Below are 19,521 nucleotides of genomic sequence, written 5' to 3'. Positions count from 1 at the left end.
ATTGTTATAATTGCATTTGTACAATAAATCTGATACAAAAGATAAAAAAAATTTAGGTAAAAAAAAACGTCAAAATGTTTATTAAGTACTCAATTTCCAACTTGCTATAGAATTGACGTTGATCAAGATTAGAAATTCGGTTTTCCTTCGTAAGTACATCCCGATCTTTGTACAATTTGCGTCGCCGCCCAAATGCCACATTTTATACACGTTTCTATATTTTTATCTTGTACAAGTTGTGCAATAAAACCTGAAATAATGTTTCCAATTTATAAAAAGTGTTTTTCTTGTTATTGTAATGTAATGAAAAATCACATTTCCTCTACTCACCTCCAACAAAAGCATCTCCAGCACCATTGGTATCTACAACTTTCTCTTCTGGCAGTTTTATGACAGGATATTCCGTCACTGTTCCATCTTTCACTAAAAGTATTGCTTTAGCACCTTGCGTTACGATAACTATTCTTTTTCTCTTCTCATTGATTTTCTCCATTTTTGCTATCTTCAGTGCAATCTGCTTCCTATCTGTTGTATTAAAATTGTTGGTCTTAGCAAATGTGTCCACTTCTGTCTCATTACCAAATAGAATGTCCACATAGGGAAATGCAGCTAACATTGGCTTTTGAAAGAACTCGCACAGAAATGGAGCACTAAGATTCATCATAAACATTTTGTTGTTTTCATAAGCGTGTTTAGCCACTGTTTGTATAGATTCTGGACTAACTGTCAAGAAAAATCCCTAAAAATATGTTGAATTTCATTATACTACAGCATTTTATACTTTGCTGGTATAATATCAGGAAATCTCTTTACTTACCGATATATAAATATAATTTGCTATATCTATCAGGTGCTTGTTCTCTGGCTTTTCAATGTGCGATAGTGAGAAACAATTTGCTGCTGCTAAATTAGCACACAAGGAGCGTTCTTTTCCTGTAATAAGCACTGCACATGTGCCAGTTGGTTCTTGATCGGTATATTGATACTTAACATTTAGACCATCCGTGGTTGCTTTATCCTCTAGAATCTTTGAATATTTGTCCTTTCCAACACAGCCCATATAAGTGGCAACTTTTGGTTTTTGTAGGAACCACTGTACAACATAAATACTCATTACATATTGTTTTACAATTTTGCTTTCCTTGTCAAAATAAATTTCTCAACACTCGAGCAATAATTGTATACAAATGCCACTTACTTGTGTCACTCTCATTGTATTCTGTACAGATCCACCTGCAATAAAATCAGCTTTGTACAAGTCAATTAACTCTTCGTATAAAGGTTTGTGCTTCTCCTCAGCGAGAATAGCATTGTTGGGCTTTAGATCATATTTTTTTAAAAATTCATGATCTACAGTTGCTGAAATATCGAGAAGGGGATTTCCCATGCCAAGTACTAGTCCTTCTCTGAAATTAATTATACATATATTAATAAAATAATTATATATATATATATATATATCAATTTTCCTCTGTCTATCAAATTTTATTAATAAAATTCAATGCAAAAACAATGTTACATATGACTGTTCTTCTTGACATATGATTCTTTAATTTAATCATTTTTATACAGATCTGATAATAAAAGCATCCGCAATATTAAAGATAACAAATATATATTTAAAATAACATTGAATTTAGCGCGCATTATGAAATCGCTCCGATAAGAATCTGCCTTGACGATTACATAACCTGTATCGCCTATCTTCTACGACGCGATATAATTTCATCGTGCAAAAATGTCATTAATTGTCCACGTCGACATTAAAATAAAGAGCTCCGTTCTTTGCAAATAATTCATTTATCGTTATTAAAAATAACGCGATTTTCATTATCGGCCTCGTATCGATACACTTAACCTTGACACTTCGACACCTCATCCTCGGGGAAAAGTAGTCACGCTTTCGTGCGCGACGTAATATTTCGCTTACCGTAAATCCCCGGCCATGTTTGCGGTACTCGGCTGTTCGTTGCGAGCACGAGGGAATCATGCGCTGGAATGCGCCAAAGATCGTCTGCTGCGACGAGATGCAAAGGCGCGCCACCGACGCTTCCTTCGGAATAATCGAGATCAAGTGGCAGGGTCTTGGTCACACGCGATTACTAAAAAAAAAAAAAAAAAACTCTTTCCTTCACTTCTGAACATGTTATCGCTACAGGGTTATCGCAATGACTTACCAAGAGACGAAAATATTAAAATAGAAATCATGATATTATATTGTATATAAGTTGGATGATTTAAATTTTAAATAATATTCATTTCCAGTTTACAGCTCAATGATGTTTATTAAGGAATTTTCCTTATATAATGCATATCAATTGAGTTCCGCATATTCGCTTCAATTAAATTTTATTTTTAGCAACATGTTTTGTATCTTTTATACTTCGAATAATGCTATAGTATAAAATGTTTAGCTTTAAAAAGATGAAAAATATTGTAATATTAGATCTAGAGATGCATATATTATAAAATGAGATAAATTATTTATTTTCTATATTTTGTAAGAGTTTGAAACACGTACACTAACTAAAAAGAATAGAAAGAAATAAAAAATTCAATTCAAGAGCTTATATAAGATTTTACTTGCGCGTTACATTTTGATTATACAACTTCCAACATTATAAATAAAAGATTTATATGTAAATGGCAAAGAATCTCTACTCATTCTCTTCTTTTCATACTTTTAATATAAAATAAAGTATATATATAATTGTGATATTAATAGATTGCTTTAAGTAAAACAGCTGATGAGCTCGCATGGAATTAGTAATATTTTTATTGCTCAATTACAGACGATTATTGTTGTGTGTATCCAAAAGATTTTGTATTCAAAACACGACATTCTACAACTCAAATTTTACATACGACTATTCATTTACGATGCTATTTTAATTCTTCACAATTCTGTTTGTGTGTGAATCACAGAGAACTTCAATTAAACCTTACCTGTGAAACTTCACTTTACGCGCGCGCTTTTATATATTTTTACTTAATAACTATACTGATAAAATATATATATGAAAAATTTCTAAATTGTAAAATAAATTATCTAAGAAATCACATAAATTTTTACCTTGTACTTTACGTAAAAATGAATTCTTTACGTAGAATGTAAATTAATAAACAATCCCAGAGACTTTTCTTAATCCGTGAATTAATAGTTTTTAGATCAACTATCGAAAAGTATATTTTCTTAGAAAAATGTAAAATAGATGAAAATTATAAGTTTTACTCTTAGCAAGAAGAGTGAACGAATAATAAACAAACATGATCGATATTATCACGACGAATATTTTAGACAATTAGTTATATTCTCTCTCCTATATGGATTTTTACAGAGATCATTACAGGAAGCGCGAGGAAAATATTCATTCTTACGATACCTTCGTGCTCCTGCCGAGCAGAGAAGGAGAACGACTTTCGCTCTAGGACGAGATTCGACTCGTGAGCACGCTGTTGATCTCTCATGTGTTTCAGTTTTGTCCCTCACTTTATAGAAGAAGATTCTCCTCGCATCTCGGGAGATGGGCTCTCCCCTAAGAAGTGCCGCTTCTCCTAAGAAAGAAAACATGACTCTCAAAGGCGTTCGGATGGAAACACAGGGAGAAATTAAACTTGTCGCTTTTTTCCTTTTTTTATTAACTTTTTTATTCGCTTTCTTTTATCGGAACGATAACCGGGAGGCTGTGTAGGAATGGACTTGCCTTGGATGCGGTGGTAACACAGCCTCGTCTTTATTCGAGCGGGATCTCCCTTCCTCTTCGTGTGTCCCTGTGTCTTTCAACGTGGTACAGAGTGCTGAACAATTACCTCTCGTTAACACCAGGTCGCTTCTCTCCGTCAGACCTCTCTCTTTTTCTCTCTTGTCGCTTCTACTCTCGAGCCCTGGCTCGCTCTTCGGCTTCTTCGAGGTACATCCTCGTCGTGGACGTTGCTGCTGGTGCAGAGGGCTATCATCGCGTCCTATATCACATATGATATTACAATACAGCGTGTTACAATCCCTGGCGGCGCGGTTTCTATCGGTTTTGCGCTTTTTTTTGTCGTAATGCGACGACCGACACGTGTATGTGTGTGTATGTTCGCTTTTTTTTTTCTATCACGCGAGGTCAAGGGATAATCCGTGTCCGTGTTATATTAGACATTTTTTTCTCGGGTTCTTGTGCAGACCGTGTGTCTCTCTCAAAAATCCGTGCACGGATGATCCGAGCGGCGATTCACGGTCTCTAGAGTGAGAACTCTGCCGAGGGACCGGGTATTTTTTTTGTCTAAGTGCCTGCGAGGGTCTGGGTGCCGGCGTATCCGAGAGACATATATCTCAGCGATATATAGCTACAAGAGACTGGACTCGGAACTTCTTATCTCGTCGAGCTTCTCGGCCGGCGTGTCTTCCCGAACCGTTTGCAACTCGGGCTGCGTGATTCTACAGACGAGGACGAGGATCGACGACGAAGGCGACGACGATGACGAGGGCGACGACAAAGCTGACGACGGCGACGACGGCGACGACGATGACGTAGACGAAGACGATGGCGACGACGAACCGCCGGAATCTCGCACGTCCACGTATTGGACTGCGATCATCGGACAGACCTTCGCTATCCGACGATCAAGTCCGGCACCGATGTTACCGTATAATCCTCGAGAGTGCTTGCATTACAGCCGATACATCGCGTATCGAATATATCCCGTCCGACGAAGCTCTCCGGTGTGCATGGGCCTCCATGTGTTCCCGAATCTTTTTTTTTTTTAATTTCCCGCACGACGTGTGTGTGTGATCTGATCTAAGCGGTATATAATCTAGATAAAAGGGAATCCCTCAAAGAATACCCTCGAAAAAAATTTACAAAAAAGAATCAAGAAGTATATAAAATAAGACTGTCTCAAAACCAGTTTTTTACATGACAAATTTCTGGGAAGAAAGCTTCATGAATAATTCGTTAAAGTTTTAAACTAATGAATTAGTCTTCAATATATAGTAATAATCTCTTGGTTCTGAGGCATCTTTGTATATATATATATATATATATATTATGGTCTCGTCGACGATCGTGCGCCCGGGGGTTTCCCGATCTTGACGAAACGATTCCGTGCATATATGTATATATAATACGGTAAAGCCAAAGTTAACGCGTCATCGACGCCACCGCTCGCTTTTATGCACCGATCAAACTCGCAACTCTTGCGCAAACAGAGCCGACGGGAGAAGGTCCGACCTCCTCTCTCGCGCCAACTTCGAATACGCAGGATTCGGCCGATCTTTCTCGGATTTCGGAATAGTCTACTTATTATCGGACAGGAGTCTGCTCACCACATCTCAGTATGGAGAGATGATCGAGTAGTGCGCCTGGTTCTACACGTTCGTGTTCCAACGTCACTCTGACACGAGGCTTGGCTCGGTTATCTCTCTGGAAGACACCCTGCACGTGTGGTGTCTCTTAAAGTTAACTTTCTGGGGGAGAGTTCGCACACTTTGGCTGTGACTTGGTTGTATTTGACGTGTACAGAACGTGGCCGGGCGCCTTCTGCCTGTCGTTGGTCGGGTAGAAAAGCAAGTCTCTCTTCAGCCGAGTCCGTATTCTGTAGAACCTGCTCTCAACCTCTGCAAGTTTGACTGGCACATAACACAATAAGCATTACCATGTACATACTGATTAAAAAGTCAGATTAAAAGAGATACGAAAAGAAAAGAAACATTTATATATCTCCATCATCTATATATATATTTACACATTTACTTCATCGCGTCTCTTTATCTGTGATATCTCTGAAAGCAGCAATACTTAACTTTGGCTTTAATCGAAAGTCTATGCAAGTGAACAATAATCGCGCTATCATATATATTGTATATAAAGATGTAACTGCAATGGAAGAAAATTGCACAAATCTTATTTCCTGTATACAAAATAAGGACGGACAATTTAATAATCGAGAAGAAGAAAGAAACACGACTCAAAGTTATGTTGACACATCAATTTATCACACAGAATTTTTTTTTTTCAAATTTACCATCAAAATCATGATAATCGTGGGATATAATGGAGTTTCTCTGATTAATATACATATATTTATCACAATAAAAAATATTAATAATACACCACAATAAGATATAAAATATATTCGATTAATTTTACTATGTACATATTAATATTTTTATTATGGTAAATATTAATCGGAGAAACTCATAAAATTCTTCCAATACCGTATTGTCCCACGATTGTCATGATTTTCAGAGTAAATTCTAAGAGAAAATTCTTTCCGTGCAATAATATTATATACAACAGCGTAATAGTTTTTAAATTTGAATAGATTGTAAAATGTATATATCAAAATAAGGTGTTTCTTTGTTCTTCTCGAATTTCAATCTACAAACGATACAATCGCTGTTGACGTATAAATTCAGCCTAGTTCGAGAGAGCCAGCCAGGAAGGATGAATTCTCAGTCACAATTCAAGGAGATGTCATTCGCACGTATTTTTTAAAAATTTATTAAAAAATAAAAACTTGCAAAAAACACACGTAAAATAATGCATCAGACATGTAAAATAGAATCATCTCATCTCGTATATTGCTAAGGTGAGGAGGGAATATTTAGCAGGCTTATTGGAGAGTCCGATCTTTTTTTCCCAATGATTTCCCATTTTAATATACACTCTCTCTTATGTATATATAGAGAAAAAATTAATATTCCATGTCCGTATATGCGTGATGAAGCGACTTATTCGCGCTATATGTTAGCTCGTGTGCAACCACCTCATCCGCAGTGCCAATTGTTCTGAAAACATCAGATTATACGACGAACGATTTTACGGAGGATTATGGTAGTCCTTATTTCTTTAAAACAGCGAAAAGATAGGAGAGGAAACCAAAGATCAAAACTATTATAACCTTGGAATTTTAGCCATTTTTACAACAAAGTTTAAACTTTAAAGCTTTACAATCCTGATTATTGAGACTGACACGAGAAATTACAGGACAGAGAAGAGAGAAGCATCGAATATAAGAAACACATGTCTGAAGTTGTGACCATCTTAAAAATGAAAAAGATAGCAAAATTAGTGAGTTTGAATAAGCATATTGCTCAAATAATATTCGAGATGAATCAGGTGATGAGAAGTAACGAGCAGACATGACAGATTGTGTAAAGAATCTTCGAAGAACTTTATGAATTCGGATCACACAAGTCTATTTGTTTCAGAACCAGATATTAAATTCCGTATTATTGAGGTATTTAATATTTACAAGAGAAGAGATCATATAAAAATACGCAAGTATAAATTAATATAAAAATATGAAAGTATTTTTTGAAATTTTTGGTCATTTTGGAATCTTTTATATTTACATATGTCACACATAACACAGAATCTTTTTTTTTCATCAGATATCATGCAACAAATTAAAATTTTTTCACTAGTAAGATTCGTCATATGAAAGTATCAGAAACGAAATGATCAACGACACAATAACTTGCACAATTGGATGTAATCAACGAACGCGAAAACATATCATATACGTGTGTTTTTATTTTCCCCACTCTATCGAGAGTAAAATATTTGCGGAAGACAGGATGAGATTTCAATAGGAAATTGCATGACAGAATCGAAGAAAAAAACAATCATTAAAACAGGACCGTGCACACCGTGAATGTGAAATAGTCCTTGATATTTTAAAAACCACTAATTTTCAATATAACGTGAGTAACACAGTGCAACATCTGTCCGGATCAGGACATTTAATCATTCATGCAATGAAAATTGGATAATGATCAATTTGATTCTTTGTTTTTATCAATATTATCATTAATTAAATATTAAATCAGAGTTAGAAAAAGAGAAAGAAGAAAAGAGGAAGAGATTGCACTGTATCGTAATTAAATAACAAAAAAAAAAAATATATATATATAGAAAAGTAGAGATGTGGTTCTCGAGTCGTTCGATGGAAAACATCGCAAAACTCTACACAGAAAGAATTTATTCTTAGAATTTACCTTGAAAATCATGGTAATCATGGGACAATATATGGTATTGGAAGAATTTTATAACAGTTTCTCTGATTAATATAAAAAAAAAACACTTACCACAATAAGATATCAAATATGTTCAATTAATTTTACTATGTATATAGTAAAATCGATCGAATTTTATAAGTTTCTCTGATTGTTTACTATTTACATTTGCATAATAAAATTAATCGAACATATTTTATATCTTATTGTGGCAGATATTAATATTTTTTATTGCAGCAAATATTAATCAGAGAAACTTATGAAATTCTTTCAATACCATATTGTCCTCGTGATTTTTCAGGGTAAATAAGAAAAAATTCCGAGTACCTGTGGATCGACTATCAGACTTTGGAGTCTTCGAGACGCGCAAGGATGGCAAAGAGTAAAATACGAGCGAATAACGTCGCGCGCGTTTCGGCTCGAGATGTTGACGGACTTTTGTCGAGCGAGCGCGAGACGGAAACGCGCGCGCGACGACGCAGGAAGCCAGCGCGCGTCCGATCGTACTTCGATCAAAATTCTCGGTGGTGGAAAGGGGTGGCCGAAAGGGGTTGTTTTGTAGGGATGGCAAAGGGTATGTCGCGCGAGAGAGAGAGCGGTCGGTGTGATTAAAGAAACACGCAGTACACGTCGTTTTTTTTGTGAATTTCACAAATACATTGTTATTACATATCTCTTATATTCAGTATCATTATTATCATTAGTATCATCGTGGTTATAATTTATATAATCTTTAATGAAAAAGACACGGTCGTTTTTCAGCAAAAAAAAGAAAAAAATACAAACAAAAGCGTAGATATGGGAGAATAGAAGAAAAAAGACTTACAGCAAGTGTCTACGCTCGAAAAAAGAAACGAAAGTGCGATTATTATAGATTACAACACGTCTTTGTTTTTTTTTATATGTCAGAGTTAATCCTACGTTAATAAAAAGATTACGTTACGTTACTATATGCTAACGATAATGTTCGGCCATTCAGGTTTCCCATACAGAATCGGCGCATCCTACCGGGTCTAAGTCCAATTATATAATTCTTTCTTTTTTTCTTTTGCGATAAAAGCGGAAAAACGACATTGTGGAAATTAGTTTTCTTTCTTTTTTAACAATCGAAACTGCAACGCTTTACCCCCTCCCATTTGGGGAAAAATTTTGGCGAACGCTTCTTTAATTAAAGCACGGCCTACGTCTTCTCGATACTTTTTCGCGAGTATGTTAAAAACACGTAATGTTACTAATTTACGCTCTATACAAAAGTATCTGTCAAAAATAAGGGAATATTGTTCATCGGGGCGGCATATACACAATCGTCTCGGAAGATGAGGCCTGCTCTCAATTACGATATTTCATGACGTTTCGCCGATTTCAAAAACTAAACATACAATTTGCTCGCTCGAAGGATCTTTTCACAATTTTTTTTTTCTATTTAGGAACCGCGGCGCGGTTTTTCGCTGACAAATCTATCGGAATTATTATAAAAAAAGGAATAGAGCTCCGATCGAGATACACGAGATTGCCAATCGATGAGATCATCTTTAACGCGAGCGAAATCATGAGACGCATATCTGGTACAATTTTCATTTTTCTTTCTGCGGCACATTCACAGTGCGTTCTTCGAATCAAGATTTATTTATGCATGTTGTATAAGAAGCTTTCACTTATACGCATAAATATTTTCATTTACATGCATGGACGCATTCTTAAGGAAACAACTATGATTATCTCCCTTAGACTAGCATCGTTGTACGAATGTTCGCGCTACTCCCGGCGGAAAGAATTTTTTAATCTGTGATACACATTTTCACTTGACACAATAAATAAAAATCGACGGGAATTCCGCGAACAACGCTTCTCGATCAGGACGTCTTCTTTCTTTTTGCTCTAGCTCTATTGCGCGGCATAAGAATACGAATAAAATCTAACGATTACGTTGAATTACGCTGTATGCCAGTATGGTCGATTTGCTAATCGTTCAGCAATTTCTGCGGCGAGATAGAGAGAAACAGGCCAAGAAAGGTGGCGGATCATCAGAGAGAAAACCGAAAAACGATCGTCGCAGAATACGACCCCACCGGAATGCTCGTCGATCCCACATTTCTTTTTCCTACCCTCCCCAGAAAATCAAATTTACATCCACAATCCGTGGCTTTTCTTCCGAAAATAAGTGATCAAATTTTTTGTCAAAAAGAAACACTTGTTAAGAAAATGTTACGATCGAGGAGTCTCCGCGGTGGAGGAGCTAACATCGAGTTCACTTTTAACTTTGATTTTTTTTTTAATACAAATGCATGACGAAGAGGGAGGGGTGCGGAGTCAGGGGGACCTAGAGGCAACATGTTAGTTGACAACAAGAGAGAAATAGAGATAGATAGAGAGAGAGAGAGAGAGGATCGATAAGCCGGGGAATCTCGGAAAGATACGAGGGATGTTTTCGTCGGTCAAAGGGAGGATGATTATAATTCGGATGATAATTCCTATTATATTCTTTTGCCTGTCTCTGCGCTACTTTTGACTGGATTCCTTTCTCTCTACTTTTTGTCTCCGTTTTGTTTTCGCCTAAATAAATCGCATTGCGGGTAACACTTGGTTCTCATAGAGCGGGCGGCAGATCTTCACGCGTGCAGTTCGCAAGACGGCCAAGAGTATCTCGGTTCCGAGGCTTCCTGCTAGCGACAGACAGACCCGACGGACCGACGGCGACCGAGAGAGACCGATCCGAGCCCGACGCGACGATTTAGTATGGTGCGAACCGGCGCGACGGCGATGGCCCTCGTAATCCCGGTCTGGTAATCAAAATTAAGCCACGTCAGTCACACGAGATCGATGATACGGGGTTAAAGCACGGACAAATATAGATTGAAAATGTAAAAGGCTGTAATATATATATATTTGCGTGGTACGAGAGAAAACAGAAGAGAAATAGAGAAATATAATAGAGCGTTATAGCATGTATGTAGAGTGAAAAATTATAGGAATGAACAGTATATATATATATTTTTGATATATAAAAAAAAATTGAAAAAAAGAAAGAGGATACATACAGCAGCTCGAAAAGTACCTCGTTTTTCTCGCTATTTTATTAGTTCTTTCGAATAAGAATGTTTGCGCGACTCGGGGTTAAATATATTCTTTTTTCATCTTTAGAGCACTCTTCTTTATGAAACATCGTATTAAGAAGAAATGCTCTACAATACTTCGTTCTAATGGAACAATTTCCTTACATTCTCGATGTCTTACAAATTTTTTTTATATGATATATATCATAAAATATGTAGCGTGTCCAATCAGAAATAAACAAAGACACTACCTTGAGACGATCGTAACATAAAGAAGAGGGCGGTTAGATTTATATCACGATTTATGAGAAATAGGATTTCAATTCGGTAATACCCAAGTGGTACTTCACTCTACTTACCTACGCTCTTCAAACGAATCTCGGCTGAAGTCCTCGTACATGCCTCTACTATAACAGCGGTATAATAAATAATCGAATCTACCAATGAGATCAGATCAACATATACCATAATACTGGCTCCCTTGTCCAAGGCTTAACTTTGTGAATTAGTCCCTATATATTATACATATACATATATATGTATTCTCACGTGCAAAGGAAGAGAATCGCGTGCCTCGCCTGATATGACTAGGGATAGGGACGGAATGTTTCGCGTCTCTTACGTTAATTGAAGAGCACAAACTTGCCAAAAAAGTATACGCAGATCACATTAATGAATCTGCCGTGAAATATTTCCTACTCTTTTATTACATTGATTTAAGCGCGCATAATTGATTAGTTTGTGTGTGTGTGTGTGTGTGTAAAGAGGAAATTTTGATTTTCATCAAAAATCGAGAAGATCAGAAATCATTTGTAGAAACTCGAGTACAAAAATGCAAGATGCTTAAAGCTTCTAAAACCTACGAAAGTGAAGCACAAGCAATTCGCTATCTGTACAATTGTGTTGGCTTGATCGACAGTTCGAGAAACTTTGCCAACGTAAAAGGAAAGCTAAATATGAACAAAATATACAGGAATGTAGTCATATGAGGCAGACAGCGGTAGACTGGATTTTTAACCCATGCGACTTGCAAATCACAACTTCGCAAAAAACAACGAGAATGTATCATTATAACAAATAAGAGCTATTTGCAGCCCAGGCTGGGATCGTATGAGGGTAATAAGGTGGTAACGTGCAACAACAAATTCAAAGTACTTAGAAAAACTGAGAAATTCAATCTCAATTCTGTTTTCTATTTGAACGTTGCGAATGGATTTACATACATGAAAAGCTTTGAACCTCGTGAGTAGAAGTCAGCTTCAAGAACTATGGATTGTGAGTTTCGAGGAGTACGGAGAACGAAATCGAAATTTTTTTTTGGCGATACTCTTGTTACCCTTTATGTGAAAAATTTCTCTTCCATTAAATGCAACAATTTTAGAAATACTACGAAACTCGAGACACAATTTAAATCGAGGATTCATTGATAAATAAAATTTCGATCCATGATATAGACAGGAATCTAATTGAGGCGACTATGAAATAACAAATAAAAAAAAGGATAGTTGTATATTTTAATATAGAAAACTAGAAATAGTTTAATTATTAACAAAAACGGGAAGATCACACGAGGACAAAAATGCACGTTTTATCATTTTACGTTGAAAAAAGAAAAAGAAAAAAAGCAAGAAAGAGATAGCAAGAAAATTTATTTAATTTGAAAATAGTTTGTGCTAACATCATTGTGAATTTATCACAACATATTCGTTATTTTCATAGAATCAGTACGCGATCCACGTCATTAAAAGGAATAAATCTTACGTATGAAAAAACTGAATAAAATGGAGAATCGATATTAATCGCAGGCTTGCGGAATTGGCTCGCAAAGATTACGGGAGATGCCGATATTTTGTACAAACTTACTGGTCCAAATCGTCTGGAGAGCTGGTTTCTACTTACGACACGTTTCAAAGACAATCGATTCGATGTGCCATTCCAAAATCGCGCCAGCCCTGTTTGTTTTTCTATCTATAGCGTATGATTAGTTTGGTTTAAAATTGCAGATCGCATCCTGGTTCGCGGTAGTGCGATCAAGAAATTCTAGTTCGCATTCCTTAGGAACGTTTCTTCATCCCAGGCCTCCGCGCCACTCCCGGCTGAGTGATGTGCGTAATAGGGAGCGCTTGAAACACAAAGGATGTTCAGTGAGAGACATACAGGCCAATCCCGCAGTTAATGCCATGAACAAGAGAGTCTATGAACTAGGACATCCCTAGAAGAGCAGTCGACATGTTCAAGGCACAATCAGTCGAGACCCGAAAAAAGTTTTCGAACCACCATGAGACGCAGACGACATATAAGGCGACTGCTACGTATTTCTGATCGCGATCGTTTGTTGTTACAAGTTGCGACAAGAACGAGGCGTGACTACTCGCTAACAAAATGAGTCAAAGACTTACTCTTGTACGACTTGAACGCTGACCCGGGACTGTCTCTCTAGGGTTGCCCGCGTTCATGGACAAAGATGGTACGCCTGAGGTGCACTGAAATTTAGAATGTACAGAAACGTCCAAGCGTCATATAATTAACATTTCACTACGATGGAGTCTGCACTCGTGTGGGCGTCGGGTCGACACTCGTACGTGTGTAAATAAAATACTAAGTCTTAAAATCTCAAGTATGAGAAAAGTAATATCTTGCATAGACGATAACGAGTCATGCGTTGTGCCGCGCAGTAATATTGTCGGAGAGGAAAAGTTTTGTTTCCGCGTCTTACGATAAAAAAGTAAGACAAAAGGAAGAGAGATAAAAAGAAAGTTTATGTATTTTAACGAAAAAGGGCAAAAGAGGTTTATATAACAAGGTAGTAACATTGGAATATTGCAAATCTCGCGATCGCCTATCCAGACTTAACATTCGTTACTACATGGGCCAAAAAAAAATATGGAGAGAAAGATTAAGGAGATAAAGTCGAAATATATATATATGTGACAAGAGAAAGAATACGACAGATTAGAAAAAAATGTCGACGAATCACCGAATCACCCCAATTCGCATGAGCTGTTAATCCAGCCTGGAACGTTCACAATGTTAAGTCGGACGAATGGGCAGTCGATACCTAAGCTGGATAACTAACTCACCTGAACCGGCCATTGTTGCCACTGGGAGGGGGCGATCGGCGGCTGAACATTCCGTACTCGTTTCCACGGGAGAAGCCGGTGTCGCGCATGGATCCCATACCTAGAGGAGGCATAGGAGGCATTGGGTCTCGTCTTGGTGGTAGAGGTGGCATTGACATTGGTGGAAAGTCTAGCCCGCACATGGAACTTCCCATGTCACAGGGCGTCATACCCGTAAACCGCCTCTCGTAGAGATCCCTGGTGTCCTCGAAGCCGCGCCGGTCGTAGTAGCTTTCATAGTCCTGTTAAAAGACAAATCCGATAAATTAATAGGCGAAAATATTAGCTATTATTTCGAACAAAAATGTGAAAAGATAGATAATTAAATGTATTGCATGAAAGATAAACTTACACCAAAGCGGCCACCACCCATGAGCCTGTCCCGAAGGAAAGGTGGCGGTGGTGGTGGAGGATACGGATCACGTCCAAACATTCGATCTCTGTATCCATTTCTATCTGGACCACCTCCCATTCCTCCTTTGGGACATTCCTTGGACCAGTGACCGCCTCTTCCGCATCGGTAACATTGCTCTGGATCACCCATTCCTGGCCTCTGTCGTACCCTGCTGGTGGAGATCTGCACTTTCATCGGCTGCCCGTCTACAATTTGGCCGTTCAACTCCTTGATGGCGTCGTTCACGTCACCCGTCGCTTCCAGATGGACGAAACCGTAGTTCCTTACAATGTCGCATTCCACGACCGTGCCATACTTGGCAAACAGTTCGCGCACTTGCGGCGCCTTCGTATTATCTGTGAGATTGCCGACAAAGATCTTCGTCGTAGGGGTATTTGGTCCCTTACGACTCTTTGCGGCCTCGCACTTTATTGGCTGTCCATGGACCATATGTCCATTCAGATTCTGTATGGCATTTCGCCCTGCTTCCTCATTTTCCATATGCTGCGAATAAAAACGTGTAATTGCATTATCAATTTTGTTAATCGTAATATCGTCTAATCTTCATTAATCGAAATATTGATTCGATTTTAACACAACACTCACCACAAAGCCATAATTCTTTACCACGTCGCATTCCACGACCTTGCCGTACTTCTCGAACAGTGGCTTTATATCCGCGTTCGAGGTCTTGTCGGCTAAATTACCAATGAAGATTTTAAATGTTCCAACGCTGCTAAAACCCGGCATTTTGCGGCTCGTAGAACCTAATTCCAAAAAAATGTATATTTAAAATAGAAATACTTTTCATTGGTCCCTCACTTTTTTTTATATATATAATTATATATTTCTATATAATTATAATTTTTAGTACTTAACATTTTTTATAATTACATCATCTCTCACACATTTAATATTTAAATATTCATAGTAAAAGCAATTTGTGAGGGACTTTTAATTATATTAATTTGATAAAAATAAAAGATGTAAAGTTATTGAAATTTCAGAAAATTAATAGTGATATTCTCTTATTCATAATAATTAAAATCATAATTTTAACAAACACAGAAACCTGAAATTTGTATGTAAAGTTTTTTTTACTAGCAAGAAAAAATATCGGAGCACCTGAATGATTATTCTAGAATTCTCTCATTTATTATATACAGTCTCATAGATTATATTATAGACAGTCATTTTGTCGTCGAACCATTTTTTTGTCGTCTCATTTCCGATATTTTTTTGCTCACATATAATACATTCTATGACTTGTAATTTTATTCGATTATTTATTCACTCCCTTATAAATATATAACGCAATCCGTCTTAATATCAGCAGATATGAATTTCGATGCTATATAAATATACGACGGTAATCTCTATTTATATATTTATTCGTCACATCGAAAACTAAATTAATAAACGGAATTATAATTATTTTGAATACTGCGCTAGAGTGAAATAACAAGCGATTGTGAATTCAAACTTCCAATAACAAACTTCATTTAAGCCGCATTGTATTCCGCTCGTTCAAGGTTATCCAAAAGCTACAAAAAAAAAATATTTTTTTCCCCCCAATAACATTCCGACCTTCGAATACATATGTATGTATTCTCGCGCAATATACATATGTATATACATACATATATATATATATAAGTCTGTCGAGACCTGTCGCCCTTTTTTTTTCCTTCAAAGAACTAATCGGAGGAGAGTCGGAGAAGCGACGCGATCGTTTGATTTCGATCCTGACGCTTCCCTTCCTCCATCTTGCCGACATCTCGTGCACGCTGGCGAATAACCAATTTACGCATTAAAAAAGAAGCACGTTTTCTGGAAGCTCCCTGTGCGGGAGAGCCTCGATCCCTCGAGAGATGAAGCGAACTCGGCTCGTTAAACCCGCCCTCGTGGACAGACGCCTTATAACAAGTCTAAACGGAGCGGCCGCACGGAGGATTCTCTCCGCACCGCACCCGGTACGGTGAAAGTACATACCTGCGTTTGCGGATGTTTTCTAGCGTGATATCGAATCGGTACGCACACGAGTGACGATACTTCACTGAAGAGATTCGCGGAGGATCGACCGGAGAGCGCGTACTCGGAAACACGCGAACGTGGACAGATTCGACGCCGGTTCTGCTCGTGCACGACACGCAGGGAAACGCGAGCAAGCAATGGCGGCGTTCTCGCTCGCTGCGTCTTGTCCGGATCGCGTCGCGCGCGCGTTCCTCAACCCATCATGCGCCGCGCCGAAACGTCAGCGCCGCCACCGGAGACCGACCAATCACGAGCGGCGCCGGGCAAGCGCGGGAGAATCCCACTGCGCCGTTCCTCCGCCACATCTTTCTAAATTATTCAATCGGGTTTATCGCGCTCCCTTGCTCGCTAACGAAGCGGGAAGAAGCGAGTGTGTATATGTATACATATGTATATACATATGCATACACAACTCTGATTACACGTCGCTTTTTCGTTGCACGATATTGCAGTATATGATGATATATGACGATAAATATGTATACACAATATACATGTACACAGAGAGAATTTATTCTTAGAATTTACCCTGAAAATATCATGGTAATCGTGGGACAATATGGTATTGGAAGAATTTTTTCAGTTTCTTTTTTTGATTAATATGTATTTTTGCTACAATAAAAATATTAATATCACAAGATATAAAAAATATGTTCGATTAATTTTATTACGTACACAGTAAAGATATTTATAAGTTTCTCTGATTAATATTTACCACAATAAAAAATATTAATATATAAGTATAAAATATATATAATATATAAAAATATTAATATTTTTTATTATGGTAAATATATTAATCAACTCTCTTATAATATTCTTTCAATACCATATGTTGTCATGATTACCATGATTTTTAGGATAAATTCTAAGAGAAAATTCTATAGTGCAAAAATTTCGACGATAAATATACTAAATACAGTATTTCAATATCGATTTCCAAAACATAAAAATACATTAGAAAAAAACTCGTGTCTTTGCTACTACATATGTATCATGCATACATTTGTTTATAAATCTTCATGAATAAAAGATATATGTATTTTAATTTCACCTTGATAACAAACCGACAAAACTAATCTCTCTATTGGCAAGTAATAAAAAAATTATCCATTTAATTTGACGAATATGTACAATGCGTTCATTCATGATAGTATCTCGATTCGATATTTTTAGAAATATCGTCAAGGTATGACGGTGCACTTTGTTCCTTTTCCTCATGCCAAATTTTCACAAAGTCAATAAAGAGAAAGAAAACATGTCAAACAATACTTTATCTTCCTCTTATCTCTTTTCCTTAAATAAAAAATAAATAAATGACTTGCAGTTCTCAATCGCTAATCAAACTTTTTATCTCAATCTATTATTTAAACGAACGCATATTTTTCAAGCAATAATTGTTGATAGTCTGCCAAATCGTAAGCTATGCGGAATTTGCCGCAATAATTGGAATCCTGCCAAGAAATGCGCATTATGCACAATTGCATTGCAAACACAACTTTGTGAGTACCGACAGTTTAAGAGGGTGGCAAAAGAAATATAAGCATAAAAGTGGCTGGGTAATCGGATTTTTATGAGCGTCGTCGAGATTCAAGGATTGTCTAATGATCGTACACATAACGTGGGGTCGCGAGCGACGAGTCGTGGAAAATTACCGCAACGCAGATCGGATATGACTGCGCACGAGCGCGACGAGGACGGAGCATTCGTGGAAGCGTCATTTCGTCCATCGATAAGCTTCGTCTGGCCGACCGGCGTTTCGTCAAAAGAATTCGGATTCCGTCATGAATAAAAAAAAAAAAAAAAAAAAAGAAAAAAAAATACGAATATTTGCTAGAAAGACGACAATCGTTATAGGAAAAATGCATCGAACTCGACAAAATGATTAATAAACGCGTTATTTTGGAGCGAAAACAAAATCGAAAAGAAAATGGAAAAGAAATGAACCGGAAAAAATGATGTAGATATTAATTTGTATCGCGATCAGAGACGAGCGAGACCGGCTAGACGAAGCCGGGGTCTGACAATGAATGGAATGCCGTGTCGCGATCCCGAGCTCGCTTCGCTCCCGCGATTACAACGCAATTGTGCGATCAGCTGACAATTCTGACGCGGCGACGTATGGATACGTGGAGATACTCACCAAATCGGTAGGCTAAAACTGCTAAAACTGCGCGATACACACGCGATACGACGCGAACCACACTGCCGCTTCCGAGGTAGAAGATGGCGAAAACGGAAATGTGCAGCGACGCGAAGATATGTTACGCACGTCGTTTCCTGTGCCGGATCCAGGGCTGCCAACCTAGCCGGCAGCGAAAGGTCATAGACGCTGGATGCAATATAGAGCGGCCTCTCAATTCGATCGATCAATAAAGATGTTATAAAATTTGTATATAAATGTACGATTGGCTTTTATATGTTATAAAAATTCGCTATATTTGATAATATGACAATTATATTATTCTGATAAAATATTTATATTGAGAACTTCTTTGTTTCTAAATAACGAATCCTATTGGATATCGAGTTTCGGATATCAGATGCAGTGTGTGCATCTATTATAAAGACAATACATGGTATATTACATATTGATGAATATTCAAACGCTAAAGAAAACATATAAGAATTTATAAAATAAATAAATGCAGTCATTAAAAATTCATGGCTGACATATAAGTAGTAAATAAGAATAAAAGAATCTTCTCCATCTATCTATATTTCATATATATAATATAAAATTTTAATTATATATTACATATAATTATATTTATATAACATTATATATTATATTATTTTTATATAATTATATATATATATATATAAAATTATATAATAAATGTTATATAAATAATAAATGTTATATAACATTATATATTATATTATTTTTATATAATTATATATATATATAAAATT

General features: G+C 36.9%; 2 protein-coding genes across 18 annotated transcripts; both read right to left on the bottom strand.

Moving 5' to 3' along the window:
• Positions 1-51: 51 nt before the first annotated feature.
• Adk2 (Adenosine kinase 2) lies at positions 52-2,093 on the bottom strand. Of its 2 annotated transcripts, none has more exons than XM_029320462.2 (5): positions 1,931-2,093; positions 1,199-1,406; positions 818-1,093; positions 331-739; positions 52-250 (listed from the first exon to the last, which is right to left on the bottom strand). In XM_029320462.2, exons 1-5 carry the CDS (start codon positions 1,945-1,947, stop codon positions 129-131), a joined length of 1,032 nt encoding a protein of 343 aa, XP_029176295.1. In that variant the 5' UTR covers positions 1,948-2,093; the 3' UTR covers positions 52-128. The 2 variants fall into 2 exon arrangements, with proteins under 2 accessions (XP_029176295.1, XP_029176296.1); XM_029320463.2 differs by lacking the exon at positions 1,931-2,093 and adding an exon at positions 1,859-1,906.
• A 1,801-nt stretch (positions 2,094-3,894) lies between these two features.
• On the bottom strand, positions 3,895-18,868 carry lark (RNA-binding protein lark). Of its 16 annotated transcripts, XM_029320461.2 has the most exons (7): positions 18,749-18,863; positions 15,178-15,338; positions 14,530-15,075; positions 14,350-14,419; positions 14,139-14,238; positions 11,418-11,465; positions 10,676-10,785 (listed from the first exon to the last, which is right to left on the bottom strand). In XM_029320461.2, the coding sequence occupies exons 2-7, from the start codon at positions 15,319-15,321 to the stop codon at positions 10,737-10,739; spliced, it is 957 nt and encodes a 318-aa protein (XP_029176294.1). In that variant the 5' UTR covers positions 15,322-15,338; positions 18,749-18,863; the 3' UTR covers positions 10,676-10,736. The 16 variants fall into 16 exon arrangements, 12 of the variants coding, with proteins under 12 accessions (XP_029176290.1, XP_029176289.1, XP_085343905.1 ...); XM_029320457.2 differs by lacking the exon at positions 10,676-10,785 and adding an exon at positions 3,895-3,963 and having other exon boundaries at positions 11,418-11,462; positions 14,139-14,419; positions 18,749-18,867; XM_029320456.2 differs by lacking the exon at positions 10,676-10,785 and adding an exon at positions 3,895-3,963 and having other exon boundaries at positions 14,139-14,419; positions 18,749-18,866.
• Between the last annotated feature and the right edge of the window lie 653 nt (positions 18,869-19,521).

This window comes from Nylanderia fulva, unplaced genomic scaffold (assembly GCF_048542155.1).
Source record: "Nylanderia fulva isolate GAGA-0341 unplaced genomic scaffold, ASM4854215v1 Scaffold6, whole genome shotgun sequence".
In the NCBI taxonomy this organism is placed as follows: domain Eukaryota; kingdom Metazoa; phylum Arthropoda; class Insecta; order Hymenoptera; family Formicidae; genus Nylanderia; species Nylanderia fulva.
Note: the sequence above shows the minus strand (reverse complement) of the source record. Positions and strands in the feature narration are given on the sequence as shown.